General features: G+C 42.9%; 1 protein-coding gene across 11 annotated transcripts; it reads left to right on the forward strand.

Moving 5' to 3' along the window:
- The first annotated feature begins 1,780 nt into the window (after positions 1-1,780).
- Positions 1,781-13,921, forward strand: LOC118383578 (NLR family CARD domain-containing protein 3-like). 11 transcript variants are annotated; one of them, XM_052504185.1, is made up of 13 exons: positions 1,781-1,939; positions 2,239-2,323; positions 2,453-2,681; positions 3,052-4,843; positions 5,105-5,278; positions 8,228-8,401; positions 8,958-9,004; positions 9,713-10,693; positions 10,973-11,032; positions 11,093-11,212; positions 11,273-11,512; positions 11,612-11,671; positions 11,972-13,921. In XM_052504185.1, exons 1-8 carry the CDS (start codon positions 1,872-1,874, stop codon positions 10,258-10,260), a joined length of 3,117 nt encoding a protein of 1,038 aa, XP_052360145.1. In that variant the 5' UTR covers positions 1,781-1,871; the 3' UTR covers positions 10,261-10,693; positions 10,973-11,032; positions 11,093-11,212; positions 11,273-11,512; positions 11,612-11,671; positions 11,972-13,921. The 11 variants fall into 11 exon arrangements, with proteins under 11 accessions (XP_052360145.1, XP_052360143.1, XP_052360146.1 ...); XM_052504183.1 differs by lacking the exon at positions 11,612-11,671 and adding an exon at positions 11,732-11,851; XM_052504186.1 differs by lacking the exon at positions 11,612-11,671 and having other exon boundaries at positions 11,093-11,272; positions 11,453-11,512.
- Positions 13,922-25,417: the final 11,496 nt, after the last annotated feature.

Below are 25,417 nucleotides of genomic sequence, written 5' to 3' on the forward strand. Positions count from 1 at the left end.
TGCATCCAATTTGTTGAGTAGGATATTGGAGGCTATTTTGTAAATGACATCGCCAAAGTCGAGGATTGGTAGGATGGTCAGTTTTACAAGGGTATGTTTGGCAGCATGAGTGAAGGATGCTTTGTTGCGAAATAGGAAGCCAATTCTAGATTTAACTTTGGATTGGAGATGTTTGATATGGGTCTGGAAGGAGAGTTTACAGTTTAACCAGACACCTAAGTATTTGTAGTTGTCCACGTATTCTAAGTCAGAGCCGTCCAGAGTAGTGATGTTGGTCAGGTGGGTAGGTGCAGGTAGCGATCGGTTGAAGAGCATGCATTTAGTTTTACTTGTATTTAAGAGCAATTGGAGGCCACGGAAGGAGAGTTGTATGGCATTGAAGCTTACCTGGAGGGTTGTTAACACAGTGTCCAAAGAAGGGCCGGAAGTATACAGAATGGTGTCGTCTGCGTAGAGGTGGATCAGAGACTCACCAGCAGCAAGAGCGATCTCATTGATGTATTGTCTGGTTACGTGCAGAGTGGACTGAGGTGATCTTGGGGAATAACGATGGAGTTTGTTACAGTGTCGAAACACCGAACTTTATTGTTCAATTAGCTTTATTCTTTACGGTCAGGGACAGTATGAGTGTAGACATATCCTTTTCACTCTCTATCCTTGTTTCAATTTGTGGTTCACCGGATTCATCATCGAGACGAGGGAAAGATGAATGACCTGCTAGCTAGTCGGTACAGCCCGGTAAGTTAGCTAGCTACTCTACCAGCAGCATCCTAGTTATCCTAGCTAGTCGGTACAGCTCGGTAAGTTAGCTAGCTACTCTACCAGCAGCATCCTAGTTATTTATCCTAGCTAGTCGGTACAGCTCTGTAAGCTAGCTAGCTACTCTACCAGCAGTATCCTAGTTACCATAGCTACCACTACATCATCACCGGCTGTCTGCATTTCTTGTGGACCGATGGAGCTCCCCGGTTGTTTCTTCCACCTGTTAAATCCCGGTGAGGACTTCTCCCTCTCTCGTTGACGGATGCTGGCTACCTCTGTCCGGTTCTCCTCTCTTCACTAGATGAACGGTAACTTTAGTGTTTAAACCCTCTGTGTCCAAGGACCGAACTTTTGAATATTATTTTCAGGGCGCCTCAATAGCAGGTATTGAACCCCGGGTAAATAATCACTAGTCAGAACCTCAACCTCAGTATACATTCATTATAAAAATCATCTTAATATCTGATATTGTGAGTAAACAACCTCGAGAGTGCATCTTCCAGCAATCCAATAAATGACATTATTCAACCCTCCCGGTTCGTAAATTTACCTCAACATGCCCCCGGAGAAGGCAGAGTAAAGACGCCAGCCTTTTAGCGGGGCTGACAGACTGACTACAACGCTCGCGTCGCTAAATTAATTTCGTTATTAAAAATGACACATTTCTCGCGCGTGCCAACGAGCGTCTGGAAGTCAGTTTTATTTGTGACACAGTTCGCGCTGCATCTCCTCATTGGTTTATAGAAGCAGGTACCCACGTGCCATCTCCTCATTGGTTTATAGAAGCAGGTACCCACGTGCCATCTCCTCATTGGTTTATAGAAGCAGGTACCCACGTGCCATCTCCTCATTGGTTTATAGAAGCAGGTACCCACGTGCCTCCTCCTCATTTAGCAAAAAAACATAACTTAACATAAACATAACTTCTTTAAACAATAAAAGCTCATTTACGAACATTTCTGAATATGGATATATAGCTTTTTGGAATGAAACTCTTATATTTCCCCATCTGAGCTCAGAGTAGATGAGAGATGTAATGTTTGTCTCGGTTGTGTTGAAGCCCAATCAAGCAGGAGAGACCAGCTTCCCCTGTTCCCAGCTGTGTGTCCATGAAGAGTGACCGGTCTATGGAACCTCCTATATTGTTTAGAGAGGGAGACTTTTCTACTGAACAAAGGTAAGAAGAACTCATGGGTCCTGGTCAGTGAGTTAAACAACACTGTCTCTAGTCATTTCTCCTCCCATTTTCCCATTTATTGTTGTTGTTTTCATAATCCACAGGCTCATCCTTTTGTCAATTTTCACAGTCCTAAAACAATATTAAACAAACACAACATTCCCTCCCTGTGTGTGTGTGTGTGTGTGTGTGTGTGTGTGTGTGTGTGTGTGTGTGTGTGTGTGTGTGTGTGTGTGTGTGTGTGTGTGTGTGTGCGCACTCCCTGGATGAGGAGATGTAATCTCATGTTTTTTCCACAGAAACCAACAGGGGAGATCAGAGTCAGAGATTCTCAGTGGTCAGTCTTCCCAGAGTCATCAAACAGACCTGGACTCCATATTCAGTGTATGTGGTCCTGTTATGTACATTTGTTTTTGTTTACCTCAAGCAAAGTTGATCTGTCAATCATTCATTAATGTGTTAATGAGAAAGCATTTCTTCTCTTGCTTAACTTATTTACTTTATTTATTTCAGATGCTTGAAGAGAAAATTATGACATTTGTGAAGAACGAGCTGAAGATGTTCAAGAGGATTCTAAGTCCAGAACTCCCAGAAGGCTTTGAGGGTCAGAAGCAGGATAAGGAAGTGGTGGATACTGAAGATGAGAAGCAGGAGAGCAGTGCCAGAGAGGGGGCTCTGAAGATCACACTGCACATCCTGAGGAAAATGAACCAGAAGGAGCTTGCTGACACACTGGAGAAATGTAAGATCTGTCTGCCTCATGTTGAATGCTGTTTTATAACATTTAAAAGCTGTAGCTAAAGTCCAGCTAAAGTAGCTGTGTAACTCAATGATATTGTAGCAACCTTAACACAACACCTAGTGACCTCATCAAGTAGCAGCAGGGATGTGTTGTACTGATTCATTTAGAGAGAGAGAGAGACAACATTAATAATACCATCAATAATACCAATAATAATATAATCAGTCACACCAGTCTGTAATGCATAATGAAAATATTTATACAGTAAAGAGAATTAATTATTATATTTTTACTTTATAACAGTCCAACAATACTGTAGACATTAAAACTTACGTAATATTAATATCCTCTGTGTTATTTCTTCATTCAGATGAGCTTGCTGTGATTTGCCAACGTGAACTCAAATCTCATCTAAAGAAGAAGTTTCAATGTGTATTTGAGGGGATCGCTAAACAAGGAAACCCAACACTTCTCAATAAGATCTACACAGAGCTCTACATCACAGAGGGTGGAACAGGAGAGGTCAATAATGAACATGAGCTGAGACAGATTGAGACAACAACCAGGAAACAAGCAAGACCAGAGACTGCAATCAAATGTAACGACATCTTCAAACCCTTAACTGGACAAGACAAACTTATCAGAACTGTGCTGACAAAGGGAGTCGCTGGCATTGGAAAAACAGTCTCTGTGCAGAAGTTCATTCTGGACTGGGCTGAAGGAAAAGCAAATCAGGATGTCCAATTTGTATTTTCATTCCCTTTTCGGGAACTGAATTTTATGAAAGAGGACAAACACACTTTCATTGAACTTCTTAATCACTTCTCAATGGAAACCAAAGTTTCAAGAATCCCCAACTACAACAAGTACAAAGTTCTGTTCATCTTTGATGGTCTGGATGAGTGCCGACTGCCCCTAGACTTCCAGAAGAACAAGAGCTGTTGTGACGTCTCAGAGTCAACCTCAGTGGATGTTCTGCTGACAAATCTCATCAAGGGAAATCTGCTTCCCTCTGCTCTCCTCTGGATAACTACCCGACCTGCAGCAGCCAATAAGATCCCTTCAGGGTGTGTTGACCAGGTGACAGAGGTACGAGGTTTCAATGACCCACAGAAGGAGGAGTACTTCAGGAAGAGATTCAGTGATGAGGACATGGCCAGCAGAATCATCTCACACATAAAGACATCAAGGAGCCTCCACATCATGTGCCACATTCCAGTCTTCTGTTGGATTTCTGCAACAGTCCTTGAACAGATGCTGAAACATAAGAGAGAAGAGATGCCCAAGACTCTGACTGAGATGTACACACACCTTGTGGTGTTTCATACCAAACAGAAGAATGAAAAGTATCTTGGGAAAGAAGAGACAGGTCCACACTGGAATAAAGAGAGCATTCTGTCACTGGGAAAACTGGCTTTTCAACAGCTTGTGAAAGGCAATCAGATTTTCTATGAAAAAGACCTGAAAGAGGCTGGCATTGATGTCAATGAAGCCTCAGTGTACTCAGGATTGTGCACACAGCTCTTTAAAGAGGAATGTGTGCTGTACCAGGACAAGGTGTACTGCTTCGTACATCTGAGCATTCAGGAGTTTCTGGCTGCTGTATATGTGTTCCTCTCATTCATCAACAACAATGTGAATCTAATGGCCAAAGCTCAATCAACGTCCGGGAATCTTTCTTCGCTGTTCAGAGACAAGCCTAAATTTACAGTCTTCAAGAGTGCTGTGGATAAAGCCTTACAAAGTGAGACGGGAAACCTGGACCTTTTCCTCCGCTTCCTTCTGGGCCTCTCACTGGAGTCCAATCAGAAGCACTTACGAGGTCTACTGACAAAGACAAGAAGCAGCTTACAGAGCCATGAACAAACAGTCAAGTACATCAAGAAGAAGATCAGGGAGAATCCCTCTCCAGAGAGGAGCATCAATCTGTTCCACTGTCTGAATGAACTGAATGACCATTCTCTAGTGGAGGAGATCCAAAGATACCTGAGATCAGGAAGTCTCTCAGAACACAAACTGTCACCTGCACAGTGGTCAGCTCTGGTCTTTGTGTTGCTGACTTCAGAAAAGGAGCTGGATGTGTTTGACCTGAAGAAATACTCCAGATCAGAGGAAGGTCTTCTGAGGCTTCTGCCAGTGGTCAAAGCCTCCAGAGCTGTTCTGTGAGTAAATAAAATGACATATAAGAACTAATCATCAGGAAGAAATATTCAGTTGATCAAAAACTATTTATTATTGAATAATTTGTTATGCCAATGAATTGATTTTCACATTACATAACATTATGACCATACAATTCTAGGAGACGGAACATGAATATATGCTGTTTGAGAGAATAAACCAAATGCATCTGCAATTGTCCTTCTACACTACTGCTGTTAAATTAACAGTGTGTTTGTGAAGTCATGATGATCTCTTTGCAGGCTGTCAGACTGTGGAGTCACAGAGGAAGGCTGTGCTTCTCTGGTCTCAGCTCTGAGGTCAAACCCCTCACACCTGAGAGAGCTGGATCTGAGTAACAATGACCTGAAGGATTCAGGAGTGAAGCTGCTCTCTGATGGACTGGGGAATCCCCACTGTAAACTGGAGACTCTGAGGTCAGTATTCCTGTAGTTGGTCAACAAGTGATAACTGTTCACCAGATCCACATGTGTTTACCAGACACCATATGTGTTTGGACAGTGAAGCGTACAGTTTTAAATTTGGTGCTGTGCTCCAGCATTTTGGATTTGAGATAGAACGTTTCAAATTAGGAGACAGTACAGAGTGTCACCTTTTATTTGAGGTTAATGGTGAGAGGTTAGTATGTTTTGTTGTAGCCTCTAACTCCCTCACTCATTATTATTCATGATTAATTCATGATCTTTCTCAATGATGGCATCACAGGCTTGATGTAGTCATTGTGTTCAAAGAATATGGGACCAAATACTAAACTTTTGACTACTTTAATAGACTATAAGTGAGTTGGTCAGAATATTTATGACTTCTTCAAATGGGGGACTAGATACATAAAGTGCTTTTATTTCTCTAAATGGTGAAACAGATATGTAAAGCCTTGGTTTCATGCATGTCAACATCAGAAGCCTCCTCCCTAAGTTTGTTTTACTTACTGCTTTAGCACACTCTGCTAACCCTGATGTCCTTGCCGTGTCTGAATCCTGGCTCAGGAAGGCCACCAAAAATTCTGAGATTTCCATACCCAACTATAACATTTTCCGTCAAGATATAACTGCCAAAGGGGGAGGAGTTGCAGTCTACTGCAGAGATAGCCTGCAAAGTAATGTCATACTTTCCAGGTCCATACCCAAACAGTTCGAACTACTAATTTTGAAAATGACTCTCTCCAGAAATTAGTCTCTCACTGTTGCCGCCTGCTCCCGACCCCCCTCAGCTCCCAGCTGTGCCCTGGACACCATTTGTGAATTGATCGCCCCCATCTAGCTTCAGAGTTTGTTACGTTAGGTGACCTAAACTGGGATATGCTTAACACCCCGGAAGTCCTACAATCTAAGCTTGATGCCCTCAATCTCACACAAATCATCAAGGAACCCACCAGGTACAACCCTACATTTGTAAACAAGGGCACCCTCATAGACGTCATCCTGACCAACTGGGACACTGTGAAGTCCATGGAGAACAAGAGCACCTCCTCCCAGCTGCCCACTGCACTGAGGCTAGGTAACACGGTCACTACAGATGAATCCATTATTATCGAAAACTTCAACAAGCATTTCTCAACGGCTGGCCATGCCTTCCGCCTGGCTACTCTAATCTCGGCCAACAGCTCCGCCCCCCTGCAGCTACTCTCCCAAGCCTCTCCAGGTTCTCCTTTACCCAAATCCAGATAGCAGATGTTCTGAAAGAGCTGCAAAACCTGGACCCGTACAAATCAGCTGGGCTTGACAATCTGGACACTCTATTTCTGAAACTATCCGCCGCCATTGTCGCAACCCCTATTACCAGCCTGTTCAACCTCTCTTTCATATCGTCTGAGATCCCCAAGGATTGGAAAGCTGCCGCAGTCATCCCCCTCTTCAAAGGGGAGACACCCTGGACCCAAACTGTTACAGACCTATATCCATCCTGCCCTGCCTATCTAAGGTCTTCGAAAGCCAAGTCAACAAACAGGTCACTGACCATCTCGAATTCCACCGTACCTCCTCCGCTGTGCAATCTGGTTTCCGAGCCGGTCACGGGTGCACCTCAGCCACGCTCAAGGTACTAAATGATATCATAACCGCCATCGATAAAAGACAGTGCTGTGCAGCCGTCTTCATCGACCTTGCCAAGGCTTTCGACTCTGTCAATCACCATATTCTTATCGGCAGACTCAGTAGCCTCGGTTGTTCGGATGACTGCCTTGCCTGGTTCACCAATTACTTTGCAGACAGAGTTCAGTGTGTCAACTCGGAGGGCATGCTGTCCGGTCCTATGGCAGTCTCTATGGGGGTGCCACAGGGTTCAATCCATGGGCCGACTCTTTTCTCTGTATATATCAATGATGTTGCTCTTGCTGCCTGTGACTGGAACGAATTGCAAAAATGGCTGAAGTTGGAGACTTTTATCTCCCTCACCAACTTCAAACATCTGCTATCTAAGCAGCTAACTGATCGCTGCAGCTGTACATAGTCTATCGGTAAATAGCCCACCCATTTTTACCTACCTCATCCCCATACTGTTTTTATTTAGTTACTTTTCTGCTCTTTTGCACACCAATATCTCTACCTGTACATTACCATCTGATCATTTATCACTCCAGTGTTAATCTGCAAAATTGTAATTTTTCGCCTACCTCCTCATGCCTTTTTGCACACAATGTATATAGACTCCCCTTTTTTCTACTGTGTTATTGACTTGTTTATTGTTTACTCCATGTGTAACTCTGTGTTGTCTGTTCACACTGCTATGCTTTATCTTGGCCAGGTCGCAGTTGCAAATGAGAACTTGTTCTCAACTAGCCTACCTGGTTAAATAAAGGTGAAATAAAATTTAAAAATTTAAAAATTTAAATACCCTCAAATAAAAGGTGACATTATATACTGTCACCTCATATGAAACATTTGATCTCAAATCCAAAATGTTGGTGTACAGAGAAACATTTAAAATGTTAGTTTCACTGTCTAAATAGATATGGTGTGGACTGTATACTCAACACAATCTAAATCTGATACCTCACTGTCTAAATAGATATGGTGTGGACTGTATACTCAATACAATCTAAATCTGATACCTCACTGTCTAAATAGATATGGTGAGGACTGTATACTCAATACAATCTAAATCTGATTCCTCACTGTCTGTCTTTTGACTGATACTGCTTTTTAAACTGGTCTGGTCAGTCTACTCACATATTCGTACTATATATTTCTTTCTCTACAAAAACAGGCAATACTTTGATCATTTATAATAATGATATGTTAATTTATTAATAGATACGGCAGCTTTCAGGACACTGATATATCTGAATATGTTGAAAATATATACTGTCACTATTCTCACCACCGAAGAATATCAGTGTGATTTTAATATGATTTGACTCTTTGCAGGCTGTCAGGCTGTCTAGTCACAGAGGAAGGCTGTGCTTCTCTGGTCTCAGCTCTGAGGTCAAACCCCTCACACCTGAGAGAGCTGGACCTGAGCTACAATCACCCAGGAGACTCAGGAGTCAGACTGCTCTCTGCTGGACTGGAGGATCCACACTGCAGACTGGAGAAACTCAAGTATGTAGAGGGTTTATGTCAATGTTCATATCAGACATGTTTGACTTATCAGGCTGGTTAAGACAAGCATTCTTACCACCACTTGGACAAAGTTATATGCTGACTGGGTGTGAGTGTGTGTCCTGTGTGTCCAGTGTGTTCCTATGTATGTGTATGTGAAACACACACTGGAATTACACACACACACACACACACACTGGACACACACACAAACACACTGGACATATACACGCACACACACGCACACACTGGACACACACACGCGCACCTGACACACACACATACTGGACACAAACACACACACTGGACACACACAAACACTGGACACACTCACACACACACACACACACACTGGACACACACACTGGACACACACACTCGACACACACACACATGCTGGACACACACAGACAAACATTGACCGTGTGTCACGCTTGACCGTGTGTGTGTGTGTGCGTGCATGCGTGCGTGCGTGTGTGTGTGTGTGTGCGCATGTGTGTGTGTGAGTTCATGTGTATTCCTCAATGACTGTCTGTCCTTCTGCTTACCGCTACAGCGTGGAACATGGTGGAGAGAACAGAATGAAATCTGGACTTAGAAAATGTGAGTGTTGACTGCTGTGAAGAATATGACTAAGAATAAGTCTTAATTCAAGTTAAGTCAAAGTCAAAGACCAACATCATTACTGACTTGGTCATATTAAATATCAGCTGTAGTTCTACAGAAGCAGAAATCAGGGACACCAACGTTTACAAAGAGTTGCTTTGACAATGTGTGTGTGTGTGTGTGTGTGTGTGTGTGTGTGTGTGTGTGTGTGTGTGTGTGTGTGTGTGTTCATGCATGCATAGAGGTGGTGTGTGTGTGTGTGTTACATACGAAATGTGTGTGTGTGTGTGTGTTACATACGAAATGTGTGTGTGTGTGTGTTTGTGTGTGTGTGTGTGTGTGTGTGTGTGGCGTGTTCGTGTTACATTAGAAATGTGTGTTTGTGTTTATGCAGTGTGTGTGTGTGTGTGTGTGTGTGTGTGTGTGTGTGTGTGTGTGTGTGTGTGTGTGTGTGTGTGTGTGTGTGTGTGTGTGTGTGTGTGTGTGTGTGTGTGTGTGTGTGTGTGTGTGTGTAATTAATGTGAATAAGTGTGTTTTATATTACCATACAGTATAACATATGATCATTCAACAAGTCTCAAGTTACCTTAACTTCTCCTTTTGATACCTAGAAACATCTACATTAAATGAATTAGTGAAAAGTGAGTTAACATTCTAATGTGGATGATGATGATTTCTAATATTGTGTCTGGTTTCATCCATCAGATGTCTGTGATCTCACACTGGACCTAAACACAGTAAACAGACGCCTCTCTCTGTCTGAGGAGAACCGAAAGGTGACATGTAGGACAGAGGAGCAGCCGTATCCTGATCACCCAGAGAGATTTGAGGACTGTGGACAGGTGCTGTGTAGAGAGGGTCTGACTGGGCGCTGTTACTGGGAGGTAGAGTGGAGTGGAAGAGGGGCTGATATAGGAGTGACATATAAAGGAATCAGCAGGAGAGGAGGGGTTAAGGAATGTTGGCTTGGATACAATGACAAGTCCTGGAGCCTGTACTGCTGTGACAACCGTTACATTGCCTGTCACAATAATAATCACACTACCATAGACGTCCACTCCTCCAGCTCCCACAGAGTAGGAGTGTATCTGGACTGGCCAGCCGGCACTCTGTCCTTCTACAGAGTCTCCTCTTACACACTGACCCACCTGATCACATTCACCTCCACATTCACTGAGCCCCTCTATCCAGGGTTTAGGATTTATGATGATTCCTTTGGGATTTGGGACTCCTCAGTGTCTCTGTGCCAGTGATACACACATACTATCTCACTCACACACAGACACACACACACTGGACGGACACACACACTGGACGGACACACACACACACACACACACACACACACACACACACACACACACACACACACACACACACACACACACACACACACACACACACACACACACACACACACACATTGGACACACACACATATTGGACACACACACACATTAGACACACGCTCTAGTGCACACACACACACACACTGGACACACACAGACACACACTGACACTCACACACACACACATAGTGGACACACACACACTGGACACACACTCAGACTGGACACACACACACACACACACACACACACACACATATTGGCATTTTCAAAAAACATATGCCATTCAGGGCACCAGTCTAGGACCAGTGGTTGATTGGCAGTTTCTGGACCACAGGTTCTAGAACAGCTTCTATCCCAGTTCTATATGCCTGTTAAATCAGTTTCTGGACCACAGGTTCTAGAACAGCTTCTATCCCAGTTCTATCTGCCTGCTGTTCTAGAACAGCTTCTATCCCAGTTCTATCTGCCTGTTAAATCAGTTTCTGGATCACAGGTTCTAGAACAGCTTCTATTCCAGTTCTATCTGCCTGTTAAATCAGTTTCTAGATCACAAGTTCTAGAACAGCTTCTATCCCAGTTCTATCTGCCCGTTAAATCAGTTTCTGGACCACAGGTTCTAGAACAGCTTCTATCCCAGTTCTATCTGCCTGTTAAATCAGTTTCTGGACCACAGGTTCTAGAACAGCTTCTATCCCAGTTCTATCTGCCTGTTAAATTAGTTTCTGGACCACAGGTTCTAGAACAGCTTCTATCCCAGTTCTATCTGCCTGTTAAATCAGTTTCTGGATCACAGGTTCTAGAACAGCTTCTATCCCAGTTCTATCTGCCTGTTAAATCAGTTTCTGGACTACAGGTTCTAGAACAGCTTCTAGCCCAGTTCTATCTGCCTGTTAAATCAGTTTCTGGACCACAGGTTCTAGAACAGCTTCTATCCCAGTTCTATCTGCCTGTTAAATTAGTTTCTGGACCACAGGTTCTAGAACAGCTTCTATCCCAGTTCTATCTGCCTGTTAAATCAGTTTCTGGATCACATGTTCTAGAACAGCTTCTATCCCAGTTCTATCTGCCTGTTAAATCAGTTTCTGGACTACAGGTTCTAGAACAGCTTCTATCCCAGTTCTATCTGCCTGTTAAATCAGTTTCTGGACCACAGGTTCTAGAACAGCTTCTATCGCAGTTCTATCTGCCTGCTGTTCTAGAACAGCTTCTATCCCAGTTCTATCTGCCTGTTAAATCAGTTTCTGGACCACAGGTTCTAGAACAGCTTCTATCCCAGTTCTATCTGCCTGTTAAATTAGTTTCTGGACCACAGGTCCTAGAACAGCTTCTATCCCAGTTCTATCTGCCTGTTAAATCAGTTTCTGGATCACAGGTTCTAGAACAGCTTCTATCCTAGTTCTATCTGCCTGTTAAATCAGTTTCTGGACTACAGGTTCTAGAACAGCTTCTATCCCAGTTCTATCTGCCTGTTAAATCAGTTTCTGGATCACAGGTTCTAGAACAGCTTCTATTCCAGTTCTATCTGCCTGTTAAATCAGTTTCTAGATCACAAGTTCTAGAACAGCTTCTATCCCAGTTCTATCTGCCCGTTAAATCAGTTTCTGGACCACAGGTTCTAGAACAGCTTCTATCCCAGTTCTATCTGCCTGTTAAATCATCAATCTAAACTGTTTCCATCAGACTATTAGAACATGACTGAACCTTTTGGTTCCTTTTCTGATCTTTTACCACTTTGCATTTGGATGGATGTTGGCGTCTGACAAGAGGTGAAAATATGTCAGGAATATTCTGCAAATGTTGATGAAGACGTCACTCAATACACCCAAAACAACATGCAGTCTTTCCACAAGACTCCCATGAAGTTATAGTGTGACGTTATGAGTTGACGTTAAAGTAACATTCTCAGAACATACTGCACTTGTTTTATACTGCTTTAGATGGATCCTCTGTTTATCATCTTGTTTTATACTGTTTTAGATGGATCCTCTGTTTATCATCTTGTTTTATACTGTTTTAGATGGATCCTCTGTTTATCATTGTCATGACGTTGGCCTGGGGGGTAGGTTTATGACAGTCATAAATACCTCTTCCACCTTTTTCCTCTCTCTATCCTACTGATGTTACATTTGCACAACCCTTGGTTAACATAGAGATTCTGGGAACATCAGTAGGTGGGGGGGGGGGATGAACTATATTCTGGTAATCCGACCAATTGAACATATGCGGTGGTACTTAATGAATATGATGTCAGTTCGGTTGTCATCTGAGACATTCCCATCAATGATAAGATGACATAAACTCTACAGTGGAAAGTCTACACATCAGAGTTATCGGATTCACATGGAATTATTGTTCAATTTAAATGTTTGAATATGAAATTATTCGTGATGGGATGAAATGTTAGTTTCTAAAATGTGAGATTTGGGTTTTCATAAGGTTAGGGCTCTGCTCAATCAGCCCCTGTGAAGGGACATGGGCTAGAAAACTTTTCAAACACGCCCTCCTCTCCCTTCCTATATAAGCCCTTGACGACAATATAACCTCCTGTTCCGAGGACGTGAGGACGACGGTCTGATGTCAGAATGGTTCAGATAATAACTACAGAACGAAGCCAACATCAACGTGAGCTTTGGTTGCGAATGGTATGAAGTTTGAACTCTTATTCACTACAGAGGTGATACCTCCTAGCCGTTGAGTTAGCAACAGCAGATGCAAACGCAGGCTAGAAAGGAACAGAGAGAGTATCCCGTCTATCACACAATGACATTACTACAACATACCCAATTTACCAGCAGAGAGATTCTTCAAAGGACTCGGTTGGGCAACACGGCCTTCCATCTACCACCAACCTACCGAAGCGCAGCTCAGAGTAAATATTTATTGCATTTTCCTTTTCCAAATGGGCGGTACTTTAGAATGCATAAGATAATGTATTTACGATAGCACAGCTTCGGCCTTTGTTCCTCAGTCTTCCCGCTCTTTCACTCAAACCCAACCCCTTTTCAAGCTGTCATATCTGTTCCGCCCGCTAGGGACGTTTTCCTTTATGACGTAATTTGTAATCAAGTTATGATTTAATTATGTGTATGTGTAATTCTGTGTGATTAGTTAGGTATTGAGTAAATGTTAAGGGAATTTGTATCAATGATGACTAATTATGTATACATTTCAATCAGGACGTACTAATCCGAATAGTAATATGTTACTGTATATGTACTAATCAGAATACTATTCTGTATGTGTATGAGTTTTCTTTCTTGATCCCAGTAATGAATATAATGTGTGGGAATGTGGTCAAGAGTTTAGTACAATGACTGTCTGTTCCTTGGTACAAATGAATCAGACTGGCTAGAATGCTTATCTACACAAGAAAACCTTGACTCGTAAATTATATTAAATTGGTTGGGAGACGGATGTGGGAAGACTTGAGATACAGCCTTTGTAGTGGAACGGAGGTGGCACGGGTTGGTGTTGAACTAATGACGTCATTTCTAGTTTATAACCTGTGGTAACCTGTATTGTGGCAGTACTCTCTTGAATAAACTCTGCTGTCTGACTTGAAGACTGGGCTCTGTCTATCATTATAGAATAAGGGAATTACAAATCCTTATGAATTGACAGAGTGTTTAATTTTAATTGGATATTAAAACATAGAGCAATTTAATTCCTTTAACAGTAAATAAATAATTAAACCCAATTTTGCATTGCTGGTTCAACTTGTTAGCCAGGGTTTGTGCAGATAACCAAGAATTTACAACTTTCAGATGAGACTGAATTAAGTTGACGATTAATGCTGCCTGCTATTGATGGAAAATATTACTAGGTCTTTAAGAGTTTATTCGGAAGATAACAGCTCTATAAATATTATTTTGTGGTTCCCGACTCTCTAGTTAATTACATTTACATGATTAGCTCAATCAGGTGATATTAATTACGGGGAAATTATTTTATAGAATAGCATGTCATATCACTTAATCCGGCATAGCCAAAGACACAACATAAATAAGCCTGCAATGTAAACGCAGGCAGATATCATTGATAACAATAGCGAAGCTGACATTGTGACGCCAAAGACACAACATCATCTTGTTTTATACTTTTTTAGATGGATCCTCTGTTTATCATCTTGTTTTATACTGTTTTAGATGGATTCTCTGTTTATCATCTTGACCTAAAATAAAATGTAACATTTGACATTGTATTTTCTGTATCTTACTATATTGAAATCCTGAAATAAAAACAGTGTTATTGAACATCTCCCCTACAGCTGTAAACAGAGACTCTAGTATCTCAGAGAGGCTTTATCCTCTCACACTCCATCAAACAGTGTTATTGAACATCTCCCCTACAGATGTAAACAAAGACTCTAGTATCTCAGAGAGAGGCTTTATCCTCTAAACACTCCATCAAACAGTGTTATTGAAAATCTCCCCTACAGATGTAAACAAAGACTCTAGTATCTCAGAGAGAGGCTTTATCCTCTCACACTCCATCAAACAGTGCTATAGAACATCTCCCCTACAGCTGTAAACAGAGACTCTAGTATCTCAGAGAGGCTTTATCCTCTCACACTCCATCAAACAGTGTTATTGAACATCTCCCCTACAGCTGTAAACAGAGACTCTAGTATCTCAGAGAGAGGCTTTATCCTCTAAACACTCCATCAAACAGTGTTATTGAACATCTCCCCTACAGCTGTAAACAGAGACTCTAGTATCTCAGAGAGGCTTTATCCTCTCACACTCCATCAAACAGTTTTATTGAACATCTCCCCTACAGCTGTAAACAGAGACTCTAGTATCTCAGAGAGGCTTTATCCTCTCACACTCCATCAAACAGTGTTATTGAACATCTCCCCTACAGCTGTAAACAAAGACTCTAGTATCTCAGAGAGAGGCTTTATCCTCTCACACTCCATCAAACAGTGTTATTGAACATCTCCCCTACAGCTGTAAACAGAGACTCTAGTATCTCAGAGAGGCTTTATCCTCTCACACTCCATGAAACATTGTTTCTCTTATATTATAAAAATGACAGAAACATTAACTGCAATGATGCCATGTATCACCCCTCATTACATATCACCCCTTTAGTAACAGTGGCCTGTACAGTGTTCTCCATGCTGGCTTTACCTTGTCATCAACTCCCTCCATTACATATCACCAGTCCCCTGTACAGTGTTCTCCATGCTGGCTTTACCTTGTCATCAACTCCCTCCATTACATATCACCAGTCCCCTGTACAGTGTTCTCCATGCTGGCTTTACCTTGTCATCAACTTCCTCCATTACATATCACCAGTCCCCTGTACAGTGTTCTCCATGCTGGCTTTACCTTGTCATCAACTCCCTCCATTACATATCACCAGTCCCCTGTACAGTGTTCTCCATGCTGGCTTTACCTTGTCATCAACTCCCTCCATTACATATCACCAGTCCCCTGTACAGTGTTCTCCATGCTGGCTTTACCTTGTCATCAACTCCCTCCATTACATATCACCAGTCCCCTGTACAGTGTTCTCCATGCTGGCTTTACCTTGTCATCAACACCCTCCATTACATATCACCAGTCCCCTGTACAGTGTTCTCCATGCTGGCTTTACCTTGTCATCAACAGCCTCCATTACATATTACCAGTCCCCTTTAGTAACGGTGGCTTGTACAGTGTTCTCCATGCTGGCTTTACCTTGTCATGTTGGGTCTAATCCTTAGTCTTGGAAATGGGTCGTCTTCATCTTGTCTTTTTGTAGTAACTCTTGAGCATAATCCCCTCTTCTGCTGACAGAGTCTTCCTGCAACTTTCCAGCAGTTTTCCTACAGTCCTTTCTGACCTCCCCCCAAATGTTCAGCCACCTGTCCTCCATCTATTAATGTGGGCCCAGCCATGTCCATTAACTTCCTGCGGGTGATGATTTTGCCCTTCAGCAGTATATTGGTGATATGTGGAACAGTTTCAGTTGTACAGTCCAGTCTTGCCCCAAACACCAGAGGTTCCTCCAGCAGCATCTTGGTGATATGTGGAACAGTTTCAGTTGTACAGTCCAGTCTTGCCCCAAATATCAGAGGTTCCTCCAGCAGCATCTTGGTGATATGTGGAACAGTTTCAGTTGTACAGTCCAGTCTTGCCCCAAATACCAGAGGTTCCTCCAGCAGCATCTTGGTGATATGTGGAACAGTTTCAGTTGTACAGTCCAGTCTTGCCACAAACACCAGAGGTTCCTCCAGCAGCCAATGCACTGACTCAGCCTTAGTGTGTCTGGACACCTTCATTATACTCCAAACCCTAAGAAGGCCTCTGTAAAATGGAGGTACTCCATCCCTAGAAATCTGGAAACTATCAACCAAAAATAAAGCCTTCTTTAAACCTAATCCCCCGACCTGCTGTAATACCAGACCTGCCACCACATTTTCCAGTCGATAAAGAAATAAACTGGAACAAACTGGAACCGGAAATCAGCAACATGTACAAGACCTTGCCCTCCTCTTGGTGGAACCCAATGATATTTATCCCCCGACAATCTACAGTAATTGCCTGTATCTTGGCCAGAGGGCCAGATAGTGGCTATAAACATGAAAAACGATGCCGCAGTGCAGAGGCAACCACATTATTAACAATAATAGACTGCCCCCTATATGACATACGAGATAGCAGCCAATGCCATCTCCTCATCCTCCCTTCCACCATATCAACCACACCATTCCAATTTGTTTCCATTGTCCCCTCATCCACTAGGAACACTCCTAGATACCCTTACACCATTCCGACCCCCCTGGCGAAGCCATGAACCCTCATCCACTAGGAACACTCCTAGATACCCTTACACCATTCCAACCCCCCTGGCAAAGCCATGATCCCTCCCCTAGGAACACTCCAAGATACCCTTACACCATTCCAACCCCCCTGGCAAAGCCATGATCCCTCCCATAGGAACACTCCAAGATACCCTTACACCATTCCAACCCCCCTGGCAAAGCCATGATCCCTCCCTAGGAACACTCCAAGATACCCTTACACCATTCCAACCCCTGGCAAAGCCATGATCCTCCCATAGGAACACTCCAAGATACCCTTACACCATTCCAACCCCTGGCAAAGCCATGATCCCTCCCATAGGAACACTCCAAGATACCCTTACACCATTCCAACCCCTGGCAAAGCCATGATCCCTCCCATAGGAACACTCCAAGATACCCTTACACCATTCCAACCCCTGGCAAAGCCATGATCCCTCCCATAGGAACACTCCAAGATACCCTTACACCATTCCAACCCCCTGGCAAAGCCATGATCCCTCCCATAGGAACACTCCAAGATACCCTTACACCATTCCAACCCCTGGCAAAGCCATGATCCCTCCCCTAGGAACACTCCAAGATACCCTTACACCATTCCAACCCCCTGGCAAAGCCATGATCCCTCCCCTAGAACACTCCAAGATACCCTTACACCATTCCAACCCCTGGCAAAGCCATGATCCCTCCCCTAGGAACACTCCAAGATACCCTTACACCATTCCAACCCCCTGGCAAAGCCATGATCCCTCCCGTAGGAACACTCCAAGATACCCTTACACCATTCCAACCCCCTGGCAAAGCCATGATCCCTCCCCTAGGAACACTCCAAGATACCCTTACACCATTCCAACCCCTGGCAAAGCCATGATCCCTCCCCTAGGAACACTCCAAGATACCCTTACACCATTCCAACCCCTGGCAAAGCCATGATCCCTCCCTAGGAACACTCCAAGATACCCTTACACCATTCCAACCCCTGGCAAAGCCATGATCCCTCCAGACCATTTCCTAATCTGTAAAGCACAACTTTTTCCAGATTTACCTTTGCAGGATATTCCCTTAAACCGATCAACTATGAGACTCAAACTATCCACCTCCACTTGATGTTTCACCGTAGTAACTCCATCATCATGCCGAGAGACCAGTAGGAGGAATATCCTCTGAAAGGTTCACCCCATGCTGAGAGACCAGTAGGAGGAATATCCTCTGAAAGGTTCACCCCATGCCGAGAGACCAGTAGGAGGAATATCCTCTGAAAGGTTCACCCCATGCTGAGAGACCAGTAGGAGGAATATCCTCTGAAAGGTTCACCCCATGCCGAGAGACCAGTAGGAGGTATATCCTCTGAAAGGTTCACCCCATGCTGAGAGACCAGTAGGAGGAATATCCTCTGAAAGGTTCACCCCATGCTGAGAGACCAATAGGAGGTATATCCTCTGAAAGGTTCACCCCATGCTGAGAGACCAATAGGAGGAATATCCTCTGAAAGGTACACCCCTTCAATGGGACTTCTAATGCTATTTAGTAGTGGCTCTATAGCGATGGCATTTAACATTCCTGACAAAGAACACCCCTGTCTCATTCCTCGACAGACTTTAAAAGGAGCACTCAAGCCACCGTTAACTTTCAATACACTTTCAATGTCACCCTGATTATGACAATAAAACCAGAGCTGAAACCAAAAGCCTCCAAAGTGGCCCCAGAGGTATTGATGTTCAACTCGGTCAAACGTCTTTTCCTGATCAATTGAAATTAGACCAGCATCCAACCTAACAGCCCTCGAGACGTCCAGAGCATCCTGAATGAGGAAAATGTTATCTCCTATCTGCCTGCCGGGAACACAGTAGGACTGGTCTGTATGATGTGAAATGTTATGTCCCTATCTGCCTGCCGGGAACACAGTAGGACTGGTCTGTATGATGTGAAATGTTATGTCCCTATCTGCCTGCCGGGAACACAGTAGGACTGGTCCGTATGATGTGTAATGTTATCTCCTATCTGCCTGCCGGGAACACAGTAGGACTGGTCTGTATGATGTGAAATGTTATGTCCCTATCTGCCTGCTGGGAACACAGTAGGACTGGTCTGTATGATGTGAAATGTTATGTCCCTATCTGCCTGCCGGGAACACAGTAGGACTGGTCTGTATGATGTGTAATGTTATGTCCCTATCTGCCTGCTGGAAACACAGTAGGACTGGTCTGTATGATGTGAAATGTTATGTCCCTATCTGCCTGCCGGGAACACAGTAGGACTGGTCTGTATGATGTGAAATGTTATGTCCCTATCTGCCTGCCGGGAACACAGTAGGACTGGTCTGTATGATGTGTAATGTTATGTCCCTATCTGCCTGCCGGGAACACAGTAGGACTGGTCTGTATGATGTGTAATGTTATGTCCCTATCTGCCTGCTGGGAACACAGTAGGACTGGTCTGTATGATGTGTAATGTTATGTCCCTATCTGCCTGTTGGGAACACAGTAGGACTGGTCTGTATGATGTGTAATGTTATGTCCCTATCTGCCTGCTGGAAACACAGTAGGACTGGTCTGTATGATGTGAAATGTTATGTCCCTATCTGCCTGCCAGGAACACAGTAGGACTGGTCTGTATGATGTGTAATGTTATGTCCCTATCTGCCTGCTGGGAACACAGTAGGACTGGTCTGTATGATGTGTAATGTTATGTCCCTATCTGCCTGCTGGAAACACAGTAGGACTGGTCTGTATGATGTGAAATGTTATGTCCCTATCTGCCTGCTGGGAACACAGTAGGACTGGTTTGTATGATTTGCCCAATCACATCCCTCAGCCTGATGGACAAAGCCTTGGGCAGGATCTGATAATCAGTGCACATTAAGGCCACCGGCCTCCAGTTCTTAACTTCTTGCGTCGAGCCATCCCGGATCCGGTATCGTGACTACAGCCTCAAGCTCATTACCATAACGCAACGTTAACTATTCATGAAAATCGCAAATGAAATGAAATTAATCTATTTGCTCTCAAGCTTAGCCTTTTGTTAACAACACTGTCATCTCAGATTTTCAAAATATGCTTCTCAACCATTGCAAAACAAGCATTTGTGTAACAGTATTGATAGCTAGCGTAGCATTTAGCGTAGCATTTAGCATTAGCATTCAGCAGGCTACATTTTCACAAAAACCAGAAAAGCATTCAAATAAAATCATTTACCTTTGAAGAACTTCGGATGTTTTCAATGAGGAGACTCTCAGATAGCAAATGTTCAGTTTTTCCTGAAAGATTATTTGTTTAGGACAAATCGCTCCCTTTTCTGTGTCACGTTTAGCTACGAAAAAAACCTGTATCCAGGATTGTGTAAATCTATCCGCAAGCTCATTAGCATAACACAACGTTAACTATTCATGAAAATCGCAAATGGAATGAAATTAATCTATTTGCTCTCAAGCTTAGCCTTTTGTTAACAACACTGTCATCTCAGATTTTCAAAATATGCTTTTGAACCATAGCTAAACAAGCATTTGTGTAACAGTATTGATAGCCTAGCATAGGATTATGCCTGTCTTTCAGCATGCAACATTTTCACAAAAACCAGAAAAGGATTCAAATAAAATCATTTATCTTTGAAGAACTTCAGATGTTTTCAATGAGGAGACTCTCAGTTAGATAGCAAATGTTCCGTTTTTACAAAAAAATATTATTTGTGTCGACTAATCGCTCCGTTTTGTTCATCACGTTTTGGTAAACGCCATTAAAACGCAAACTTTTTTCCTAATTAACTCCATAATATCGACAGAAACATGGCAAACCGATGTTTAGAATCAATCCTCAAGGTGTTTTTCACATATCTATCGACGAAAAAATCCTTCGTGGCAGTTGACTTTCTCTTCTGAAGAAATGGAATGCGCATGGACCTACAGATTACGCAATAATTTCGACACAGGACACCGGGCGGGACACCAGGTAAATGTAGTCTCTTATGGTCAATCTTCCAATGATATGCTTACAAACACGTCACAATGCTGCAGACACCTTGGAGAAACGACACAAAGGGCAGGCTCATTCCTGGCGCATTGACAGCCATATAAGGAGACATTGGAACACAGCGCCTTCAGAATCTGGGGCATTTCCAGTATGAAACTTCATCTTGGTTTCGCCTGTAGCATTAGTTCTGGGGCACTCACAGATAATATCTTTGCAGTTTTGGAAACGTCAGAGTTTTGTCTTTCCAAGGCTGTCAATTCCATGCATAGTCGAGCATCTTTTCATGACAAAATATTGCGCTTAAAACGGGCACGTCTTTTTATCCAATAATGACATAGCGCCCCCATAGGTTGAAGAGGTTAACTTCCATAGGGTTACCCTTTTTTGGCAGTGAGGACAGCCCGTCTGCAGCTTAACGTTAGTAACCCTCTGGTCAAACTATCGTTAACTTCTTGACGCACGGGATCATTCATCAACACCTGCTGAATTGCAGAGCGCCAAATTCAAATGAAATTACTAAAAATATTTAATGTTCATGAAATCACAAGTGCAATATATTAAAACACAGCTTAGCTTGTTATTCCACCTGGCGTGTCAGATTTCAATACACTTTTGGCGAAAGCATAACAAGCGTTTATGGAAGAACAGCTCTAAGTAGACAAATATTACAAACAGCTAGCAGCCAAGTAGATTGGTCACCCAAGTCAGAAAAGTAATAAATTAAATGGCTTACCTTTGATGATCTTCAGATGTTTGAACTCACGAGACCCCAGTTACACAATACATTTTCCTTTTGTTCCATAAAGATTATTTTTATATCCAAAATATCTCCATTTGTTTGGTGCGTTATGTTCAGAAATCCACAGGCTCGCGCGGTCACGACATCGCAGACAAAAATTCAAAATAGTATCCGTAATGTTCAGAAACATGTCAAACATTTTTTATAATCAATCCTCAGGTTGTTTTTAAAATATATAATTGATAATATATCAACTGGGACTGTAGCTTTTTCAATAGGAGAGGGAGAGACATTGGCTGCCCCACTCTGTTGCGCAAGCAAAACTCTGGGAACACCCAGCTTCCACCCATTCGCCTGCAATATCAGTTATGTTATACTCACAGACAATATTTTTACAGTTTTGGAAACGTTAGAGTGTTTTCTATCCTAATCAGACAATTATATGCATATTCTCATTTCTGGGGCTGAGAAATAGGCCGCTGCTCCTCCTTTACCGTGGTCGAAATTCGGCCAATTACGATGGCGTGCTAACAGTCACACTCATCACCACCTCGAGCTGTAAATGCGATAACCCAGGAAGGAAACAGCTTGTTTGGAGAACACACATTTCTCAGCCTTGCCCGTATAGGCATGCTCCAGCAGTCGCCCAAGGACCTTGCGCTCCCAGGGAGACATGCGGCGCGTGTGGCAGAATAAATCAAGATGTCATCAGTATAGACTACCACACCCTGCCCGTGCAAGTCCCTGAGAATCTCATCTACAAAGGATTGGAAGACGGCTGGAGCATTTCTTCAAACCATACGGCATGACGAGGTACTCATAGTGGCCTGATGTGGTACTAAACGCTGTTTTCCACTCTCCTCCCGAATACGCACCAGATTATACGCGCTCCCTGAGGTCCAGATTTGTGAAGAAACGCGCTCCGTGGAATGATTCCACCGCCGTAGCGTTGAGAGGTAGCGGATAACTAAATCACTGTGATCGAATTGAGACCTCGATAATCAATGTTGTATGTTACAGACTGTGTGATATACATATGTTACAGACTGTGTGATAGACATATGTTACAGACTGTGTGATAGACATATGTTACAGACTGTGTGATAGACATATGTTACAGACTGTGTGATAGACATATGTTTCAGACTGTGTGAGTCCCTCTATCTGCAATATTCCACTTTAGGAAAATGTAACATACCTTGGGATTACCATATCTAAGGATCAACAGAAAATATACTCATTCAATCTGTGTACTTATTATTGAAGAAAACAAAATGAAAAGTTGAACCAATGGTTACAGAAGGATTTATCCTTGAAAGGTTGAAGTGTTGCTTTCTAAAGATGAAGTTATTTCCAGATCTACTTTCCAGATCTACTTACAGATCTACTTTCAGATCTCTTTGAGATCTACTTCCAGATCACTTGTAGATCTACTTCCAGATCTACTCCCAGACCTACTTCCAGATCTGCTCCCAGACCTACTTCCAGATCTACTTACAGATCTACTTGCAGATCTACTTACAAATCTACTTACAGATCTACTTACAGATCTACCTACAGATCTACTTATAGATCTACTTATACACAGTCTCTTAGTTTGAATTATGCCAGGATTTAGAGGTAATTTGTGGTTTAGTACATTACCCCTGCTTGACTGCTTATTGCATTGCTCCACACCACCACAAGGGAGTTAGGCACTGACTATGCTCTTGGTTTCCAAGGCGCTAATTTTGTCTAATGTAGCTGACAGTGAATGAATGGGCTGATGTAGCTGATAGTGAATGAATGGGCTGATGTAGCTGACAGTGAATGAATGGGCTGATGTAGCTGATAGTGAATGAATGGGCTGATGTAGCTGACAGTGAATGAATGGACTGATGTAGCTGACAGTGAATGAATGGACTGATGTGGCTGACGGTGAATGAATGGGCTGATGTGGCTGACAGTGAATGAATGGCTGTTGATGTAGCTGATAGTGAATGAATGGACTGATGTAGCTGATAGTGAATGAATGGGCTGATGTAGCTGACAGTGAATGAATGAACTGATGTAGCTGACAGTGAATGAATGGGTTGATGTAGCGGCCTGACAGTGAATGAATGGGCTGATGGAGCTGACAGTAAATGAATGGGCTGATGTAGCTGACAGTGAATGAATGGGCTGATGTAGTTGACAGTGAATGAATGGGCTGATGTAGCTGACAGTGAATGAATGGGCTGATGTAGCTGACAGTGAATGAATGGGCTGATGTAGCTGACAGTGAATGAATGGACTGATGTAGCTGACAGTGAATGAATGGGCTGATGTAGCTGACAGTGAATGAATGGGCTGATGTAGCTGACAGTGAATGAATGGGCTGTTGTAGCTGACAGTGAATGAATGGGCTGATGTAGCTGACAGTGAATGAATGGACTGATGTAGCTGACAGTGAATGAATGGACTGATGTCTGCTTGACAGTGAATGAATGGGCTGATGTAGCTGACAGTGAATGAATGGGCTGATGTAGCTGACAGTGTATGAATGGGCTGATGTAGCTGACAGTGAATGAATGGGCTGATGTAGCTGACAGTGAATGAATGGGCTGATGTAGCTGACAGTGAATGAATGGGCTGATGTAGCTGACAGTGAATGAATGGGCTGATGTAGCTGACAGTTAATGAATGGGCTGATATAGCTGACAGTGAATGAATGGGCTGATGTAGCTGACAGTGAATGAATGGGCTGATGTAGCTGACGGTGAATGAATGGGCTGATGTAGCTGACAGTGAATGAATGGGCTGATGTGGCTGACAGTGAATGAATGGGCTGATGTAGCTGACGGTGTATGAATGGGCTGATGTAGCTGACAGTGAATGAAATGGGCTGATGTAGCTGACAGTGAATGAATGGGCTGATGTAGCTGACAGTGAATGAATGGGCTGATGTAGCCTGACGGTGAATTAATGGGCTGCATAAACCAAACAGAAACTGATAATTGTGAAACTTCAAACTGTATTTCAATGAACTGAATGATGAGGATGAAGAAGGTGATTGAGTTTAGAACAAGGTAAGAATTGCTATTCTCTGTCCTGCACTTGTTTGTTCAGGAGAACTGTACCTGTTGAGAAATGACAAACTGTTGTTCCACTGAGGTTGTGATTCTAAGAGAAACTAAAATGACCTAGTTGTCATGTATTATAAGTCTCTAAAAGGAAACATATTACCACCGTCTCTTATTGTCCTTTCATAATGCATCTGAATTTACACAGTTATTATTATTAGTAGATATTCTCACAGAACAGATTTGCACTAATGAAAAAAAATGCCCCTTAGATATGAATTCGGAGGCAGAATGTTAAATATTAAAGGAATTAGACTAAATCACTAAGGCGTCAGTCATACAGAAGCTGTTTGCAGCCCAGTCCCTACATCCTGACCACAAAATAGGGAAAGAGGTTGACCAGATGCTTTTCAACTCATCTGGGAAAATCATACACATTATATAAGGACATCTGTCGTTCTGAACATTTTTTGATTTTACTATAAATAATACTAATAATACTTTAGATAAATTGGTGATAGAG

This window comes from Oncorhynchus keta, unplaced genomic scaffold (genome assembly GCF_023373465.1).
Source record: "Oncorhynchus keta strain PuntledgeMale-10-30-2019 unplaced genomic scaffold, Oket_V2 Un_contig_18791_pilon_pilon, whole genome shotgun sequence".
NCBI lineage: Eukaryota > Metazoa > Chordata > Actinopteri > Salmoniformes > Salmonidae > Oncorhynchus > Oncorhynchus keta.

Excerpts from the sequence above, each read along its gene's own strand:
- LOC118383578 (XM_052504186.1), top strand. The coding sequence starts at position 1,872 with ATGAAGAGTGACCGGTCTATGGAACCTCCTATATTGTTTAGAGAGGGA. Across the intron at positions 5,279-8,227 it reads TGTAAACTGGAGACTCTGAG|GCTGTCAGGCTGTCTAGTCA; the intron begins GTCAGTATTCCT and ends GACTCTTTGCAG. Across the intron at positions 9,005-9,712 it reads GAAATCTGGACTTAGAAAAT|ATGTCTGTGATCTCACACTG; the intron begins GTGAGTGTTGAC and ends TTCATCCATCAG.